The 20,909-nt window shown below is 42.1% G+C and overlaps 1 protein-coding gene across 2 annotated transcripts in view; it reads left to right on the forward strand.

The window, feature by feature from the left end:
• LOC147668326 (ras-related protein Rap-1A) overlaps positions 1-20,909 on the forward strand; it is a 91,549-nt gene that overhangs the window by 2,169 nt on the left and 68,471 nt on the right. For both annotated transcript variants that reach the window (XM_086948597.1, XM_086948598.1), the window contains exon 2: positions 2,988-3,128. In XM_086948597.1, the coding sequence (XP_086804723.1) occupies positions 2,988-3,128 (141 nt within the window). The remainder of the gene's footprint in view (positions 1-2,987; positions 3,129-20,909) is intronic.

Genomic DNA, 20,909 nt, shown 5'->3' on the forward strand with positions numbered 1-20,909 from the left:
AAGGATCCAACTTAATACCAGGTTTCTCTTGCTGTGGCCAACCCAACAAAGATTGATCGGCATTAACCACATACAATTTCCCAAACATACTACACATCAGAAACTGTATGTTGGGCCAAAAAAAAAAACATCACTTGAATCTCGTGTCCTGTGTACTCACCAGGAGTGCCATCTGGTGGAAATAAACTCCTCATAACTTTGTGTTGGGTTTACCCTCCTAGGGACTGATCTACAAACTTTAGCAAAATGCCCCTTTTTGTTACATCTGGAACTGACTTTATCTGTGTCGGACATGCTCTTGAATTTTTCAAATGGAAACTACTAACACATCTGAAACTAAGAATATTATTTTTCCCATCTGGTTTTTGCCCTTTTGTTCTCGCATCTAGCTTCTGCGTTATTTCACTTTTTAGCCATAGGCGGCTTAACCAGATCTCCCTCCTTTGCTACAACATGCACCTACGTTTTCTCATTGCCTCTAATTTCTTGCACGAAGTTTTCAGAATGTTCGATGGCTTTATCTATCTCGATCGCAGCATTAAGAGACATGTCAGATGTTTTCCATGGTCTTTTCTGTATCATCTTGTTGGTTCGCATAAGGATTTGATCCCTCAAAACCTGCTCATAAGTGATGCGCTTGAAGTCACAAGTCACTGCTAATGATCTGAGTGTAGAAACATATCTTTTAAACAACTCATCTGTGTCGCTTTCCTAGAATAAAATAGGAAGAACCACATTCGTTTTTTGACATACCATCAAGATAACTGTTTAGACGCATATTGGTATGAGTCATTCCCCTTATTCACTTAAACTAGTAAATTCTTGAATTCTTTTAAGCCAATGCCCTCTAAGCAATGTTTTATTAATGCCAGTTTTCTATCAGGTTCACATAACTCCCCTTCTAAAACTTCACATATGCCTCGTGTGTCTAAATCCAGGGTTTTTCTCCTTGCATCGTGAGAAATGGTGGGTTGAAACAATTCCAGACGTAATGCCACAGCACAGTAAGATACAAATTCCAACTAGAAATTTCAGAGAGAAGAGAAAGTAAGAGGCACAGAGTTAAATGGAGATGCACACATCTAGAGTCTTACTTCAGGATGTACATTCATTGTAATCCACTTTGCACAAGTGTAACCTACTGCCGCACTCCATATAGAATCTAGTGGAAGGAAAGAATACACTGCTCCTTTCCAAAAGACAAAGATACGCAGTGTACTTGTGTGCGCATCACAGGGTGAAATTACTGGAACCAGACTGGACGTTATGCTGGCAGTACATGCGACTGGAACTTTATTAGTGTCTGTGTTGAAAGACCTAACCAATAGCAGCCATCGAAACTTCCAAATCTGAGAAAAGCTGTGGAGAGTAGTAAATCCAGAGAAACCTATAGCGAGCAAGAGAATACCTTCCAGCCAATACAACAGCTCGGATTCGGAAACTTGAACCGTTACCCAACCAAAAGCAACGTCCTCCTTGAGCTTCAATAGCCATTCTGTAGCTCCAAAAAATTAAAACAAGAAAGACAGTGACTAGGATAAACACAGGATATGTGCCCCGATCGTCTCCAGTGTGGAAAAGTCATACTGCACATATATCCAAAAATGAGTTCAAGTTTATTTCTTACAGGTGTGAATTATATCATCCAAGTAACGAATAAACAACCGTTACAATACCAGGATGCCCCAAGCGCGCTGACACCACCCCACCCCTGTGGCATTATATGAAATGGAAACGAGCGTTCGAGCATTACGCTTGTGTCTAGTTTGAACAACACCAAAAAAGACAAACCCCATACACGAGTGCAGAGAAAGAATGCAGCGCTCGCATGTAACACACACACACGTAGCTTGTGTATACACTGTGCCTAGTTGTATAGTTATGAAATAAAGTGTTTTTCACTTGATATAGGCCGGGGGTATGAACTACCACTTACGTACTGTGGAATTCTGATGTCCTTACGATTTGACGGTCACTGCATCTGTACAAATACAAGTTATTTGTTCTTATTTCATTTTATATTTTGCGGCCAAGGCATCTGATTGCTTTAAATGGCAACCAGAGACTCAGACCGTTGAGTTACAAAATGCAGTGGAGAAAAGAATCAAAAGTACAGCTAATGGAAAAATAAAGTCTTATGAGTTTACAAATGTCACTCATAGGTGTTCATACGATATTTACAGAGATAAGTTGTTTGAAATATATCTTCAGTTAGATTGTAGATACGCTTCCATTGACAAAGTATGAGAAAAATGTGTACAGATACGCTCATCAGTCTGGTTTGAGTGGAGTAGGGAGGAAGACAGTTGTAGTAAGGTACATGGAAGTAAAATAAAATTACTTTGAAAGTTGAGTACAGTTACAGGTGTTACCCTTTAATTTTTTAACTATTATAGCTCCATGTGAAAGTGACCTCTGTCTAAATTATTAGTGTAGTTTTTCCCAAAAACTTTTCTTGATCCCACGCTTTCCTGCCCTTTTTTCCCTAAACATGTAGGTAAACAGAACTAAAACAGTTAGATACGTTGTAGGTCTGAAGTTCCACTAGGCTTGGTAGGCACTTGCAAAAGGTTTCCTGCACACATGGTGATACTAGACCATCCATATTGCCCTTCTGATAAGGTGCTAAATGGACTTAGTTCACACCAGTCCTATCTCGCCTTCTGCTCCCTTGTCTGCTAGGATGATAGAGGGCACGCAGGCATTGGCTTCCTCCAATCTCACCTATATCTCCTACGGTTAATGGGGTCAAAAGCTCTGTAGTCTGTACGCCATATTAAATATTGACGTTTTGCTGCACACTGCATAGCACTTATTTTCTCTCATAAATGTATAGGTATGTCTCTTAGAGTTCTGTTTTCCAGATGGAGCGTGAGCAGAGGGTTTATATCTTATTCCATTAATTTTCATAATGAATTATAAAGCTTTAACAAACTTCTTTTTTTCAACCAGTTTTCTCTTTGCTCATTGTTTGTCTTCTCTTTCAGGAGCAATTCACTGCAATGAGAGATCTGTACATGAAGAACGGCCAGGGGTTTGCACTAGTGTACTCTATCACAGCACAATCCACGTTTAATGATCTCCAAGACCTTCGAGAACAGATATTACGGGTGAAAGACACAGAAGATGTAAGTCCTTTTCCTTTTCTACCCGAGGAAAACCTTTTTCTGTTAATCCGTATGTTCCTTTTTGAAGTTGTTTCATCCTCATGCACAAGTGGAAAATAGTTTTTCATAGGCCGTTCACTAAGAATGAGGTTAAGCATACTCAATAAAACATTGGCATTGTGGACGTGGATTCTGAAGTCTTGTAAATGTAACCCTCTGGCAGCATTTTTTAGGTCTTACCTACTCAGCTATTGATGTCAAAATACTTATTGTGTGCAATCCTTACAGTGGGCTTTGGTTATTCTCATTGCTTTTCTTTGGTGATATTCATGTTAGCCTCCTTTGTTTGGTTGCTTCTTACTTGATGGCTTTCCTTCCTCTTCTTGTGTATTTCCATTATGTGGAAGCATAGCATCTGTACCAAACTTTCCGATTGGAGGACTTGTATCTTTTCACTGCTTACCTTCAGCGAACAACTTTGTTTTCTTTTCCTTCCGTATGCCATGAGGTGAACATGTGATTTCTTGCGCTCTCAGTCTATGGACTGCTTTCCCTACACATTTCACATCTCTGGACAATTTTACACAAAAAGGGTTGGGGCAGTACACTATAGCACCTAACACCTCAGTGGGAAGAATTAATAATAGCTCAAAGTGGTGCTTAGAACCGGAAGATCAGCCCATTTCAACTTCCAATAAGGAAAAACATCCTTAAACATAACCAAGTCAAATGGCTCAGAACAACAATTCAAATATATGTCCAACTTAGTCAACTTGTACCCACAAGCCCTGAAAAACTTGGAACCCTCGAGTAAAAATTAAAGCTGGAACCACCCAGCCCATTGATTTATTTTTTATTTTTATTTATATGAATTGGCATGCTGAGGTTGGACTTTACATCTATGTAAAAGGTGTTTTACCTTTTCGGACCCGTTTCTCCTGTCTCATTTTCCAGTTTTTATCTTTAGGTCCATTGTAGGCTGCAATCAAAGTACACAGACTGTATAAATGAGAAGGAGGTTATGCCCGCAGTGGATCCATTGCCTCATTTTTCTGAGATAGCCACATGATTCCATAATTGCTAACACGGACAGCTATAAGGGAAACCTGCAATTCTCCAGAGCACTGTGTTCGGTTACCCTCTACAGTGCTAAAGTGAGTCTGTTTACAAGCAGTAACTGGTGACCGTTGTTTCCAGGGGAAAAGAGAAGCTTCACCACTCTTATCTCTAGACTTGATCATGTTCCTCACTCAACCTCAAATTACCTGGATTTTCCAGCAATTTCAGTATTTGAAAGACGCCAAACACTTCCTGAGTACAGCAGGCCAAGTTCATCAAGTCTTTCTAGGTCTCGCCTGAGCCAGCGCATGCGCTGCTTGGAGAGACATTTTGTAAGCGGGTATTCACAGTGCCACCACAGGCTTTTGGCGGCCTCAAGCTTGCGCGAAGCAGTCATCTGTCTTTCCCCCTGGCCGCCTTGCTCGCGATCACTTTCGCCCGCACTATTTGCTTGTTCTTTACTTTTGCTATAATCACGGCACAGGCGCTTTACCATTAAGTAAAGCGCCGGTGCCGCGATTGGAGCAAAAGTAAAGAAATATATGTTTTTTTCTATTTCTTTACTTTTGCAATAATCGCGACACCCGTGCTTTACTTTTAATGGTAAAAGTAAAGGGCAGGTGCCACGATTATAGCAAAAGTAAAGAAATAGAAAAAAACATGTATTTCTTTACTTTTGCTATAATCCCGGCACCCATGCTTTACTAAATCGCGGGTGCCGTGACAGTTGTTGCTTATTTATTTTATGCAACTAACCACCATTGACAAAGCTAATAGTCCTCGCTTGTTGTAGGTATAACGTTACGCTTGTTATCATATATCTGGATGCAATGACTGAAACGTCAAAATACCAGTCTGGCAGCACACTATGCTAAACCCAGATTTTTAGCTTGTGTTTTAAGCCACGCCCTTAATTACACCGGCCATGCCCCTTTGAAACACCACTAGTTTTTTCATCCCACTTATAGCCCACTGTACCTAGGCTCTGGCAAATGGCAGAACGCTGTACCACAAAGGTAAGAGGTCATGTGACCTTCTGAACAATAGCTGGATGAAGGCGAGGGTAGGAGTCGATGGCTGCTTTGATACATTGTAATTTCACTAAGCCGCGGCATGCAGCAGCTAGCTTATATGCACTCTTCTCTGAAAGGGAAAAGAATGGGGGGCGGCGCATCATGGTAGTTTACAATAGTGTGGGCAGCCGACCATTTCAAAGGCAGTACTCAATGTGTACCTCTGCATCTCCACAGAACAGCACTTTAGTATGCAGATTCCTTCTGATTAGCGCCAAGAAACTACATGGCTTTGACCACTACTCTTTACACCACTTCCCCAAAAACCAATAATTGTTCTTCCCCAGCACTGCTGGTTTGGTAGATGGGAAGTGTGAAGTTAGAGGCTGTAGTTTCTATTGCTCAGTTGAAGAAGTTTTTAGACAGGGCTTTTTCTTTTGTGTGTCAGAAAATGGCTGCTTTTGGAGATTTCTTTTTGACGTTTTAAGTTACGCTTAAACTCTCCACTCCCTCTCAAAACATCTTGAGTAATTGCGAGTCCCAGTTTTTAGGTGTGGTTGGAGTAAGCTTCAGCTCTTTTCCAATAGGTCTGGCAAAACACCAATAAGGTCCCAAAGGCGAGACCTGTTGACTATACCAATGCTTGTTTTCCTTTGATATTAAAAAAAAGTATGTATTTTGTCTTCAAAATCCCGTTCTTTCACTATGTGCTCCAGATATGTGAATTCAGGCCCTTGAAAATGTGGTTCAAAAGAAGCCCACAATTCGTTGTACTTGCTATAGAAATTTCAGGCCTGTATTACCAGCAGGGCCCACAGAGTATTCTTAAAAGCAGTTTCATGCAGGAGATAACGGAAGAGCCCTGCAATTCTTGATTGCGTGTCCGCTGTCTCAGTCGAGCATCGTTTGGGAGTTTTCAGTTCAATCGGAGTTAAAATGTTCAAACCAATCCGGTTTCCCCCCGGTAAAATTTCTCCTTAGAAAAATAGCTTTAACAGGTACCCCTACCTATACTTGTATTTTGGAATAGAGAGGACACCCATAGCTGAATGCCCTCTTTGTACCAACTGAGTTAAATGCACTAAAGATCAAGAACACTTAGATGTATAGCTGAATGGTTGACTCCCTGTTGCTGGCTGGCACGCACACGTTAGGCTGCCTTTTGCACCTACCAACAAGATTAGAATGTAACCCAATGCCATGGCGAGGGAGACTATTGCGCTAAAATGTGTACTCTAAAGAATAGTATCTGTACTGAGCACTAGCGTTATAAAGCAGATCTATATTTGTGCTTGGACTTTTCACTGTACTCCCCTCTAAAAGCTACATTATGTTCCTACGGAAATAATCCTTACTAGAATGAGGGACTTGACCTTTTCTTTGACAATCTAATTCTGTTATGGTCTTTTCTGGAGAGCAGGGTATTGATGTGCGCAATTTTCCTGCTCGTACGAGAAGATACTCCTACCTGCAACTGACAGACCACCAATAGTATCTACACTGCACGTTTCGGTTGTATGGTTGTTGTGGGAGACTTTTGGAATTGCAAGGACAGCTGATGCAGGATGCTCTCAAGATAGATGTTGAACTCCCAGAAGACAACATATTCCCAATGAAATAAGAAAGGTGTACTGCTACTGCATACGGACATGAGATGAAGCATTTGATCTTATGTAAATTTCTACTTATGGTATTCTTTTAAGGCCTGTCAAGCTTCTGAATTAAACAAAAAACATTTTGGACTTTATGTAAATCGTTTGGGCATAGTCCATCATTCAAAGTTTGGCACTGCTCATTGTTTCTGTTCTAACTTTCTTTGTTTCAAAGGGTTACCTACAGTGTTTACCATTGCTGAACGTACATCATTCATCGCTAATGGGTTAAGTTTAAAATATTACGATCATAATGGGTTGAGGTCCTTTCAAAGAAGTGGCGTGATAAGAGTTTTTGATATTGGATTTTCCCTGATTGGATGGGACCAATACATTAAAAAAGCTTTTAATTGCTAACTTGTACCTAATGTTGACAATGCTGCGTTTAAGTACCTTGCTCATCCATAGTTTGTCCAGTAGAGACTGAAGCCAACATTGCGGAAAACTTTATTTCAGTGGGTTTTTTACTAGTTGTACTTGTATTTACCCTTGTGGCTGGAGTTTTCTCTTCCTGTACCTTTCATCGCTTCTAGCTCATCAAACCGTTTCCACTGGCTGCAACCTTTCGGTAACTTGCTGCTGTGCCATGGTAAATTGATCCACTCAGTAACCAAAGCATTGGTCTTCAGGGCTAAATGGAAGCAGAAAACTAAGACTAGTCTGCCTCCGCTTCTCGATAGAATTCTGTGATTGATGTTGGTGACACCATCTTATTAAATTGCATGATAGAACTAAATTGTGCTGTCTTAACATGGATCCAGGTTTTCCCAGAAACTGTTGGTAAAGCCTTGTGGGGAAGTATCAGTCCTCCAGTGAGTACATCTATATGATCGACAGAGGCTCATTCTCTCCTATTGCACTTTATTGCCCTTAAGAGTGGAACTAATGATTTTTTCACCTCTCTGTAGTGCAGTATGTCTAGCTTGTCTCCTCCTCTAAATTAAATGCTGCTCAAATTTGGTTTGCATGTAGCACTTCAAAAGAGAATAACTACTTAAATAGCCCCAAATGCATATATGAAGAAATGACTCCTATTTCACATTATCTAATATCTCTGCACCTAGCCTAGTCCTCTTTATTTAACTAACATTTGAGGATCATCTTGCATGTTTTTTCGCAGAGCCCATACTAACAAGATGATACTCGTAGGCTTCCGTGTCTTGACCTCTCTTTACAAGTTGCCACCCATCCCCAGGGAGACTTCACCAAGGGCAAACATACCCTTATTCTTATTAAACTTTTACATTATATTTTCGTGTCATACATGCAACATCATCAATAAGTGAAAGACTTAACATCAAGACTTAGTTTCACAATATGGCTATTGGAACACTTTAACCAAACCTTATGCCTAGGTTCACTCACTTCCCATACTATTCTGTTTATAGTCCTAACGAAAAACTATTTTGCAGCACTTTCCATCCATATACAGTTCATTACAGACAGTCCTTCTTTCGCAGGCCCACATCTTCATCTGTGGAATATCCTTTACATGATCAATTAACAGGTGTCCTAAAGTTTTGAAAGCTAATGTTAAGTTGCATCCATTCTAAATCCCACATGCCATTATTAGCACAACCCTGTTGAAATTAACTACATTCCATCTGTACTAGAATAATACAAGATCCTCTTTGCCTGTATGAAGGTTACTGAAAGTCTACACTGCACTAAAGTTTACCTTAAGTAATGGCATCTAAAATGTACTTTCATGTCTACTGCAAAGCCAGAACAATACACCACAGTGAAGTGTTATTACTCTGCATTGTACACTGAGGAAAAAAATAACGTGCTAAATGGGATAAGTTATAGACAAGTTATGGACACCCTATTTGGTGTGTAATTCAATCTTTCTAATATTGACTCAATCATTGATAATAGAGCCTCCTACTTGGAAAACGTGCAATAACATATGTTTGGAGGTTCCAGAGAGCTTTTGCCCTTACAGCCCTTTACACCTCCTTTACGCTCATTATGAGCACTGCAGATCTGTGCAGGGATACTGGAAGAACAGAAATCCTTATTCCGGGTGGTATTCCTGCACCAAAGGGCTGTGTTTACAAGCTTTCTCCCTGGAATGGGGACCCTGAAATTCTTGGCCTGCCTTTGTACTTTATTTCTTGCCTCCCACAAGAAGGCCGACAATATATCATGCCTGTTCAGAGCCTGTGGACCGTGTCTAGGGGTGTGGAATTTAATAAAATATTTACTTGTCCTTGGGACAGGTTGCTTCATAAATCTACTTCTCCAGTAAAAATAAAATCCACTTGTTCCTTTGGTGCCAGGTAGTGTAGTGACAAATTATGCGCGCAATCTGATTATAGAAGAGGTCTAATAATAGCCTCTGGTAATGCCAGGGCTCAAACTGTGGTAGGGTTTGAATACTAGCAATTCCCTTATTTTGCCACCTTTGCACAGATCTAAATACTGGTCCAGAAAGTAAAAGTATGCAATAGATTCATGTTTGGGATGCCCCTTTCAGTCTGTGCAAACCCAGTAGCTTGCGTGTTTAAGGAGGTTTCACCATCTCTTGTCTAATTGTTTCCCATACTGAGAGCGGTTGGAAATCCCCTCTTTAAAGGGGCAGAAGTAAAGCTTCTTCCAGGGTTTGGTAAAAAGTGGTTGGTGGGAACGTGAACTTGTAAACGCATGAGCCAATCTACACATGCATATTTGCTAGTGTTAAAAAACGATTTACAAAAAGGGGGTGGTGATGAACAGAGTGTCTGAGTTAAACAGACCACTCTTACCCAGTCCAAAGATCAGGGCTTGATCCATCACCGTTATTTATCTCACTGCCCCATCCCAGCTCAGAACCTGGCTATATGCAAATCAGTCTGTCCCTGGCCCAGTGCATCATGGGAACAGGGCAGACTAAACTACCAAGCCAATTCTTCACCAGAAAGGAGACAAGCTACCGGGGACCGGTTTCTGGCATTTCAGCCTTCTTCGGCCCGGCTTGCTTGAATCCTGATGGAGCAGTGAGAAAGGGACTCATGTCTGAGTATACCCTGCCACACCTATAGTGGCCAAAAGCGATTTACAAAAAGGGGGTGGTGATGAACAGTGTCTGAGTTAAACAGACCACTCTTACCCAGTCCAAAGATCAGGGCTTGATCCATCACCGTTATTTATCTCACTGCCCCATCCCAGCTCAGAACCTGGCTATATGCAAATCAGTCTGTCCCTGGCCCAGTGCATCATGGGAACAGGGCAGACTAAACTACCAAGCCAATTCTTCACCAGAAAGGAGACAAGCTACCGGGGACCGGTTGCTGGCATTTCAGCCTTCTTCGGCCCGGCTTGCTTGAATCCTGATGGAGCAGTGAGAAAGGGACTCATGTCTGAGTATACCCTGCCACACCTATAGTGGCCAAAAACGATTTACAAAAATCCGGTAGCTTGTTTCCTTCCCAGTGTAAGAATTGGCTTTTGTAGTTTGGTTTGCCCTGTTCCCATCATGCACTGGGACAGGAACAGACTAATTTGCATACAGCCAGGTTCTGAAACTGGGATGGTGCAGTGAGCTAAAAAACGGTGTTGGATCTAGCCCTGATCTCTTGACTGGGTGAGAGTATTCTGTTTAATTCAGAGACTCTGTCCCTCACCACCCCTTGTTGTAAATATTTTTGTCCACCCTAAGCGTGGAAGGGTATACTCAGATGTGAGTCCCTTGCTCATTGCACCATCAGGATTCAAGCAAGCCGGGCCGAAGAGGCTGAAATGCCAGAAACCGGTCCCCGGTAGCTTGTTTTCCTTCCCAGTGTAAGAATTGGCTTTTGTAGTTTGGTTTGCCCTGTTCCCATCATGCACTGGGACAGGAACAGACTAATTAGCATACAGCCAGGTTCTGAAACTGGGATGGTGCAGTGAGCTAAAAAACGGTGTTGGATCTAGCCCTGATCTCTTGACTGGGTGAGAGTATTCTGTTTAATTCAGAGACTCTGTCCCTCACCACCCCTTGTTGTAAATATTTTTGTCCACCCTAAGCGTGGAAGGGTATACTCAGATGTGAGTCCCTTGCTCATTGCACCATCAGGATTCAAGCAAGCCGGGCCGAAGAGGCTGAAATGCCAGAAACCGGTCCCCGGTAGCTTGTTTCCTTCCCAGTGTAAGAATTTGCTTTTGTAGTTTGGTTTGCCCTGTTCCCATCATGCACTGGGACAGGAACAGACTAATTTGCATACAGCCAGGTTCTGAAACTGGGATGGTGCAGTGAGCTAAAAAACAGTGTTGGATCTAGCCCTGATCTCTTGACTGGGTGAGAGTATTCTGTTTAATTCAGAGACTCTGTCCCTCACCACCCCTTGTTGTAAATAGTGTTAAAATACAGCTCACAAATATTTTTTAGGATTATGATTTCCCGGCCTGCCTGTGTAAATTCCTGTTAATTCATGAAAGCTGTAAGTCTGCACTAATTCAAGGACATATACCATGGGTGCACTTTTGTGAGATTTTGACCCCTAAGTAGTTCTGACCTTTAGTTTTCATAAAATTTTTATCTGTATCAGCAGGGTTCACTGAGTGACCGCATATCGCTGTTTCACAAGGAGCATATCAGCACACAAAGTAGGTTTGTTCAATGCCAGGAACTACTGTGGCAATGTGTGTTTTTTGAGACCCAAAATTATTGTAGCTTTTTGCCAATGTTTGTTAACACCATCGGTGCGGCGCATTTTCCCGCTGTGCGCTGAAGATTCGAAAATCCCGCGGTTCATGACGAGCTCAGCTCGTCATAAGCGTACGAGAGGTGTACTTCATGACGAGCTGAGCTCGTCATCAGCGTCGAAGGGGTTATAATGGTGAGCCGCCACAACAATAAAGCTTAACAAAAACAATCTCAAAACATGGCACTCATTGACAAAACCAGAAGGCTGACCTCTGTGTGACCTTTTGCCTTCGCCAATGCTTGCTTTCTTGTTAAATGTAATCATGTTGAAACTGGTTACACTGATTTTCCATTATGAATTTTGTGGGAAATTAAAATACCATCATGCATCACCACATTTTGCTAAATGATGCTTCAAAGAAATGGTACTTAAAATGTATCACTAGTTTAGCAAAACACTTATTTCCTAGTTGCATTTTTTGTGAACATTTTATTTTGAAAGCAAAAAATCCTCAATCTAGCTTTCAATGTTCTGCAAAAAGTTGTTTTCTGAGAGCATTATACGTAGCCTTATTGGTAAACTTTGCAAACGTGTGTACATATTTTTGTACTGGAGCCATTGTAAGTAATGCAGTTAGAGCAACATTTCTTTAAAGCTCTCACCCTAATGATAAAGGCTTTGTATCAACGATTCATGAATACAAGATTTAACAGCATTAACAGACCAACACCTATTACCTTCACTGCAGACAATGCCCTTACCTGATCCAGAATGTGGTACTGTAAACTTGTAGTCAAAGGATTTGTGCTGCAGGGGGTTGGGCCTACGTGTTCAAAGACCAACATGAAAATTTGTTGTCCTTGACCCCCAAACAATATGGCCTGGGTGTTGGGTTGTAGGGATTCTACACCCCTGCATGTCAGGAAAAGGGGCTTTGGGTGTCAGGGGGTTGTGGTTTAGGGGTGGTGAGTACGAGCTGGGTTATGCCTCTCTGTGGATAGCAATGTTCTGCATGGGTCGGGCGGGACAGGTTGTGGTACTTCCCATGACCGTGCCCCTGTCTTTGCTTGTCTTTCACATGATAAGAATATGCTCCTGATGTAATTATGCTCTTTTTCTGAGCCCGCAATTGCCGAGCCCAAAGACACAGGCTATCCCTAGTGGCCGGATGCATTATGTTTGTAGCATGGGTGGCTGTAGATGCACCTGCTCTGCATAGGTCTGCCATCTAGTGTTGGGCTTGGACAATTGCTAATCATTTTTTTCTTTGAAGAAGTATTTCGGGCCACAAGGTTTCTCCTCTTGGTTTGCATGTGCATGGGCACCAACTCTATTGTTGGATTATTTTTCTCCGTTATCGGGTTTGGACAGGATTAAGCATGCTCCCGGTCTATACTAGTTTGTTGGTTCCTGTTGCGGCCCCAGTCTGTCCCCTTTCATCCCGTGTGAGAACAATCTTAAATGCATTTTCTTCAAACTGTGCTGATTCCTCGAGCCCATTGTCGTCGTACAACCAGACCTCTTGGACTTTTGAGCCACTGTGTGCTCCAGACTACCCTTCGGAGAATGAGCATCCAAGTTTATATAACGGATGATCCTCAAGAGATGCCAACAGTGCCACTCTAAATACCCATGGGATGGTCTCCACACAGTCTGCAAACCTTGTCTTGTGCCAGATCATTACGAGAGCTATTGCCCCTGTTCTGCATGTCGCAGCAAGACTTCTCTGTGCCAGTGCCGAGACAGATGGTGGGCCTCACAGCAGAATGACCAAATCCTTTGCAGAGACTGATCCCCCTTAGCACCGAAGAAGAGGGCATTGGGTGTGTCTCCCAGCCTCTAGGGTGAGGCGCTTCAGCCAAGTTCTCAGTTAATTGACTCCCAACATATTGGAGGAACTCATGGAAGAAGAAGAGTAGGCTCCACTAGAACGCTCCACCTACCTCGTTCGATTTGGTACATGCCTCAAGACCACGTCTCGTGTGAGTACTGTTGACACCCATAGCTGCTATTTTCTAGTGTGCCAGGCAAGGCCTTTGGGCACCTACCTGTGCTTGTATTTTTGGAATAGAGAGGTCCTGCACAACAAAGCTTTTTTTTTTCTCACTTTGTACCAATGTGGTTAAATGCACTAAAGATCATGCACTTGCATTTAAAGAATGGTTGGCTCCCTGTTACTAGCGGAAATGCATTCATGTAAGACTACCTTTTTGAATACATTCTGTATTTCTTCACCCATCAATGAGCTTAAGAATAAACCTAGTGCTACAGAGAGGGACACTATTGCGCTAACATGCAGATTCTATAAAGACAAGTCAATATATCTCTACTGAGCAAAAATTCATTGCCTCCCCCTTTTAGCAGCCACGCAATATAGAAGAGAAGAGACTTCCAAGGGCCTCGAACATCGGCCGCCATAGTCTGAGGTCACTTGTCGTGCCATGACATAATTCAGACCCGAAACCGGCACTCTATGTTGAGGAATACCACATCCTCAAGAGGCTGCATTAGAGGTTGATGAATAATCCTCCCTCGCACAGGCAAGATATCTGCCATGGAGAAAAACATGCCAAGGAAACAGACTTATAGGAGGGGAGTAGACGCACACTGCCTCACACTCCAGCAATCCGTTTGCCCTGATGCTTCATAATAAATGCAGTGCATGATGACACTCTTCAGTGTCATGCTTTAGTTTTTCACCCTTGTTGGTGCAGCCAGCGCTCTGTATCTCTATCTAGACACGTATTTCACGATAATTGTCCTTCAGTGGAGAGCAAGACTTTTTTGGAGATGCTGTCCAAAGTCTTCTCATGTCTCAGTACCACTCGCTGGTGCAGGTGCATCAACCAGAGCTCGTTAGCTCAAGGGAGCCTATTCAAATAGGAGGCGGATGGGCGCACACTGCCTCACACTCCAGTACTCACACTCAAGTTTGCCCTGGTGCATCGTAATAAATGCAGTGCATGATGACACTTTCTTCGGTGTCAGGCTTTCCAAGACTAAAGCAGGAATCACCAAGACCTCGTGGCTAGGAAGTCTTCAAAGAATAACAAGTTGTAATCTTCAGAGTCCATCACATGGTGGCAGGAGTAGCATGTGAATCTATAGCACAACATGCAACAGAGATGCTGTCGTATGTGAATCTACTGCACAACATGGGAAAAATGGATGGTTATAGGGTAACCATCATTTACACCATTTTTCATTGTTAAACTTTTCTGTATTCCCACCTCCGTGGCGATAATGAAGTAAAGATTTTGCTACTGTTCCGATCGGTAAAGTGGCAAAGGCACTGTCTTTCAGAGACAAGCCGCAGCTGGGTTATTGCTGTAATCTTAAAATGCACTTGCAAGACAGGCGAATTGCGATTCTCCTATTAACATGACCAGAGAATCTGGATTTCATTAAAGACACAGAGGCTAACCTTATGCATTAATCCTTTAATACAACTCAAAAACAGCCGCATACATCACAAAGAACAAGAATGAGATGACATCACGGCAACAATATAAGCCATGAGCAGGAGTAGAGCTGCCTCTTTTAAATGCAATCAAACATTGAGAGAGTTAGTAGAATCAATCTTCAACTTGAAACAAGGGTGCTGCAAAGGTTCAAAACCAAGAAAGGAGGCAAAGGAAAATCCATGTAGATCCATCAGTTCGAATTATCTGAAAATAAAGTATAAAACGTCAAAGATTGCAACGGAGTTGCCAATAAACCTTGAACATAAAGAGAAAATAACATCTGATATTCAAATAGATCGCAATGCCATCAAATGAAAACAATGTCATGAGAACTAAATCAACGAATAGATTCTCCGTCCAAGGGAGGGACGGGAGGGATGATGTTAGCCTCCGTGTCTTTAATGAAATCCAGATTCTCTGGTCATGTTAATAGGAGAATCGCAATTTCATTACAAGACAAGGAGGCTACATTACGCACATTAGTAGCCCTGAATTACAACGTCAGAAACATGTTCAATAGGTTTACAATAATGATGAGCAAATGTAGAGGCATTAGATCAGTCAGCAGCCTTAAGGATAGCATCCAACTTAACACCAGACCCATGTCCTTTTTCTCGACTAAGAGGGTGCTTATAAAATTTTCTTTGAGACCAAGGGACCTCGATAATGGCACCTTTCTTGAGCATAGAGGAAACTTCCTCTTTGACAATTTTTTGGTGTTCTAAAGGAAGAACCAGAGGTTTGGGTTTAACAGTCTGACATGGGATATCTACAAAATCTATTTTGAACCCCTATACTGTCTCGAGAACCCACAAGTCTTGTGTCAATGATTCCCAAACGTGATAGAAGTGTCTGAGCCTCCCCCCGACCCTGGGAGGGAAAGAAGGAGAAGCACTTACTTTTAGTGTTGTTGTTGTAAGCTCCACGGGAGGGGAAGCCCCTGCCAAGGGAACCTCTTCCTCTCTGTGGAGAAAATTGTCGGTTGGAGGGGTAGAAGCCTCCACCAGTGGTACCTCTTCCTCTACCGGATGAGAAGGGGCGAAAGTTTCCACGGCCGGAAGAGCCGCCCCTTCTCCCGGCTTGTCCAAAAAGGCTTGTAGGGAAGACTCGTCTCATGTTATTTTGTGCTTTATCCAGAGCGGTGAAAGTTGCAACGTACTTTCCAATGGTCTTAATCATATCTTCACCTAAGAGGAGACCTTTGGGTTTACTCGAAGGTTCTTTCTTGGCAAGGTCACCTAGTTTGGGGTTAATTCTATTAAGGATAGTCTTCCTCCTCTCGATATTAAGACCAGAGTTGGCGTTACCAAGAAGTATGATCGCCCTCTGGCTCCAGCCCCTAATTAAATTAGTGTTGAGGGGCGAATTTGAGATGTGGGATTTCTCTGCCCAGTCGAGGATTCTAGTAAGGGGGCCGAGAACATCAAGAAGGCGATCTTGACAAGCCTTAAGGGCCCTTTCGAGGCCTTTTCTGGGATCCTTACCCAATTTGAATAAAAATTTTATGAAGTCAGGATCGAGATGGGGGGTCTGGCAGACTTTATCTTCGATGCATGGCCTAGGGCATTCCGATCTCATAGTATTGTGTGTTTCTCTTTCGAGAGTTTCTCAGCCATTTGGTAATAAACTTGGCGACATGGTCGTGTGGGTACCATCTAGAACTGTTATGGTGGGAGATGTTATTCGGGGAGAACATTTTGCCACTGAGTGTCAAGAATTGCGTCTTTAGAGGAAGGGGTAGTCTGCCTCCGAAAGGGTATTAAGATCCAAGTCGTCCAGATCCTGATCATTCAGGTCAAGAACGAAGGGGCACCATTACCTTTTGAGGCGCGAGGGCCTCCCATAGATTGTGAGGTGCTGGGACCTCCCTGGTCATGTGAGGTAGCGCGACCTCCAGCAGTGCTTTCGCAGTGTTTGACTTTCTTAGGGGGGCTTAGAGTATGCAGATTGGGGATCACGAGGAGTGACCCCATCGTTTAGTAAGGACCTCTTATGAGACATGACCTTTTTCAGTGTCTTGTTCTTTGTGATGTAAGCGGCTGTTTGTGAGTTGCATTAAAGGATTAATGCCTAATGTAGCCTCCATGTCTTGTAATGAAATTGAAATACAGGGCTAGCACGTAATATATAACCTTTCATAGGGGTGAAAGTGTACAAACATTACTATAAATTAGATAGTTTAGAAACGTATTGCCTAATAATAAATCAATCACGCTACACATAACCACGACCAAACCAGTGACACTGAGTGAATCGTCCACCACTATAGTAAATTCTCCTCTTACAGCAGACTGCTTGCATCGTATTTTTTTAAACTGAAGCAATAGAAGAATAGAAGCATTTCTTCTAACTGCCCTTTACTAATCATATCTTTCTTGCTCAATGTAATTAGCAGATTATAGTTGCCAATATTACTCTTACTTTTTTTCTTAGTCTTTTGACTTTAGGTTTACTTTTATTTCTAATATTTTAGCAAAGAATTGCACTGTTCCTAAAATGATGGGATGTTGGTTTTCTGTTGTGATTCAAAAGAAAGCAACATTTCACAAGTAGACCTGGACAAGCCACTAATTTTATATAAGTTATTCAAAGGCCTGTAATGTAAATCATGAAACAGATGAGATGAAAACAAATGATCTTTCACATTACATAGTTAGGTATTTGACATTTCAATGGGTTGCAGATTATATTACTGCAAGCGGCAGTTAGAAACTATTTAATGGCTAAAGATAAACATAGAATAACGTAATGAAAAATGTCTTCACTGTGTTGGAAAGAATGATGTAAGGAAAAATTACATTCCGATGGATACTTCTACTTGCAGAATCCTCCCCTTTTTGTTAATCTTCTCAGGTCCCAGACTTGGTGTATGAAAAGCCTCAGTAGCTTCTATGCACCTGCTGGCGGAGCCATCCACCACCAATACAACTCTGGTCTGCTCCAGACATAAAAGGAATGAGTCCTACATAGACACTACTCCTTCCTGCTGAATCCAGTTCCCATTTTTTCCTCAACCTTCATTGTGGATCAGAAGCTCTGCTTCTGTGGTTTCGTTTGACTTTGTGACTACTCCTTAGAGATTATTTGGTAGTGTAGCTGGATATCCCCACCGAAGGACAGAGATTCTACATGTTCGAATTAAATGTCTGTCACAGAACGCACAACTTCTTTCTGGTGTGCGGGGGCCTATACAAGACTTTAGGTCTCGTGATAAATGCGGGCTAATACAATTTAATGTGATACAGGAATGAGACCAAGCTACATGTAGCAAAACACAAGTGAGGTCTTTGCATTTTCAGGTCACCCTCCTTGAGTAAGTTGAAGCCGAAGGACAAGTCTTTACAGAAGCATTGAAAGCACCATAAAATGAAAGTCTTTCCCTTTGTCAGGTGAGATCATGGAGTCGGCTTCCATGCACACTCAACCCATTAAGCTGCTGCCGGCCTTTATGTTGATTTATAACGTGCCAGTGGTCACAACACCTCTCCAGAATTGGCCCTGGAGTCCCTGTGTGGTCCTCAAAGAGAAAAGTGCATCATTTGCAGTAGCTATGCACGGAGTTGCACCGGTTTTGGCCCATGATAAGACAAAAACGAATTTAATTCTGGAAATCCTCCAACCTGGCCCATCTACTTCAACGCCTCTTTTGCCTTTTAACGCTGCACTAGTGCCCCCCTATTGTGACAGCTTGGTCTAAACCCTTAGCTTCCACAATAGTTAGCCGTTTGATTGCCATGCATCTTTTCTGATGTGACATCCCTTACCAGTAAGTTTGTTTATACACTCTTAAGGAATTGAAGCAAATTCGATGACATGCACAAAATGTATCTTTTTCAGGCAGTGTAATACTGTATTTCCAGAATGCTTCTTGCTGTAGCTGTTTTGCTATACCTTTTGGGGCATGACACTTTTCCAGAGGATTTACGCTCGAGCACTTTTGCTGATTATTCAAGATAGTTTAAGTGGCCAAGCAAACCTTGCTCTGCTGCCTGGACTTCGCAGATTTGGTTATCCGTGCTATGGGGCGAGATTATTTTTATATAAAAAAATAAGAAAACAATGTAGTTACAGAGCCATTAGTCGTGGGTCAAACATATCTAAATGAGCTAGAACATGGAAATTGAACTTGGCTGCAAGGCTTAAATTTGCTTTCGCATTTTAAGTTTAGCTAAATTTCAGGTTTCAATGAACTTAAAACATATGTTGGGTTTTACTTGTGCAAATTATAGTATATTAAAGTAGCTCTTCCACAAAAAGCCACAGCCAGACATTTGGTTTGCACCATGCTCTTGCTTAATGTTTGGAGCAGGCACATAGAATAGTGCTCGTACTTCATAGGAAGTGGTAGCTGAAACAAAATCCGTGCTAGATGAACCGAATTGTTTTAGAATTCGAATGATTAAAATGTACAATATTTGTAATTTCTGAATTGATTGAACAGCTTTGGGTCACGTTTCATAGTATCACACAGTTGAACTTTGGTGTTTATCCATCTTTGGTAGGTGATCCAAAATATAGCAACTGCAGGGCGGAAAAAAGTCTCCAAGTGCAAAAATCTGGATTTTGCTTAAGGTCTACTGATCTATCCACTTCGCTGATCCATCCTAAATACCTTGTGGAACAAATTTGATTTCCCGCAAGCCGTATTACATATGCGTGGCTAAAATGATCAGATCAGAAAAAGCCACCTGTTACATAATCGCTGAGAAGACCGTCCCCACAGGAGGTAAATATCCCCCATGCAGTGTGCGTTAGGAAAGCCGTTTAAACCAGCATTGGCAAACGTTTCCATTTTCATTTGAGGCACACCTGTAGGCTTAGCCTGTGTTTACTGATTTATGAGAAAAAAGTACATATGTACACTTCAGACTGAAAGGTGTTAACTAACTACTGGTCACGCAAATGGGATTGCTGAAGGGCTACCATTTTAGAGTGCATTTGATATAAGTTGTGATGATAACTGCATATAGTTACGTGTGAAAAAAATAAGGATGCTTTTGAAGCTTTTTTGGATATAGCGGATATATTCATTATAATGGCCCTTTTGAAGTACGTAGTAGCATTGCTCCATGCGATGCCATGCCCTTTTAGTGCAGATGTCTCACAGCTCAGTAGCTCTGTGGTGATATGAAATATTGGATTAACCCCCATTGAAACAAAAAATGATTCTGTTCAGAAACCCTGGCGATTTAGAGCTCTGCATTTCCACTGGCATCTACTTCGACATAGACATCTGCAACATTTCGTTTTAAGGTGGTTTACCATCCTAATCCTCATTGTGCGTGGCACACGTGTGCTTGCCTTTGTGTAAGTAAAGAACATTCATCTGAAACTCCCGACATGGCACTGTGCAGCTGGAAGCAGGCTCGATGTATTGGGTGATTGCAGTTTTCTACACACCATTCTAATCGCCCTAGGCTGTAGAGTTTAAACAGCTATGCACTACGCCCATCACTTAAAAACACATCAAAGATGAGCTGGGAAGGAATATAGATTCAGCCACCACCACTCACGGGTACTAAAAAGGGCAATTCTACAGCAAAGGGCAATTCTACAGCAACGGGCAAACCATTAAAAAAATATGAAGATATGTAGTCTTGTTCCGAGCATCATTTAGTGATGATATATCTGCATTATTTGAGTCTTTGCAGACCGGTGTTTGGCTTTCGCTAAATGTTATTCAATTAAGATGTGGTCTGAATGTTTCCTGCAGACAGCTGGCTAAGGAAGACAAGGAGGCTTTGAGAGTCTTCTCCAGGCTACATCGATTTTTGGAGAGTGGTGGGCTTGAACTCTTCATGGCAGCTCGGAGTCTTCCAAGATCGTGACTTTCGTTGTTGACTGCTCAAGACTTTGGGTCAGCCAACTCTGCGTCGGGCTGACCAGCACTGCCAAGGGACACTCCCTAGTTTGGCCATCTAAAAGTCAGGCTTCCACTCCAGTCCCAAAAACCATAAAAATGCTGTCTGCAGTACCGAGCATTGTAATAGGGCTCATCTTTGGGACC

Source organism: Lissotriton vulgaris, unplaced genomic scaffold (genome assembly GCF_964263255.1).
Source record: "Lissotriton vulgaris unplaced genomic scaffold, aLisVul1.2 SCAFFOLD_2795, whole genome shotgun sequence".
Classification (NCBI taxonomy): Eukaryota; Metazoa; Chordata; class Amphibia; order Caudata; family Salamandridae; genus Lissotriton; species Lissotriton vulgaris.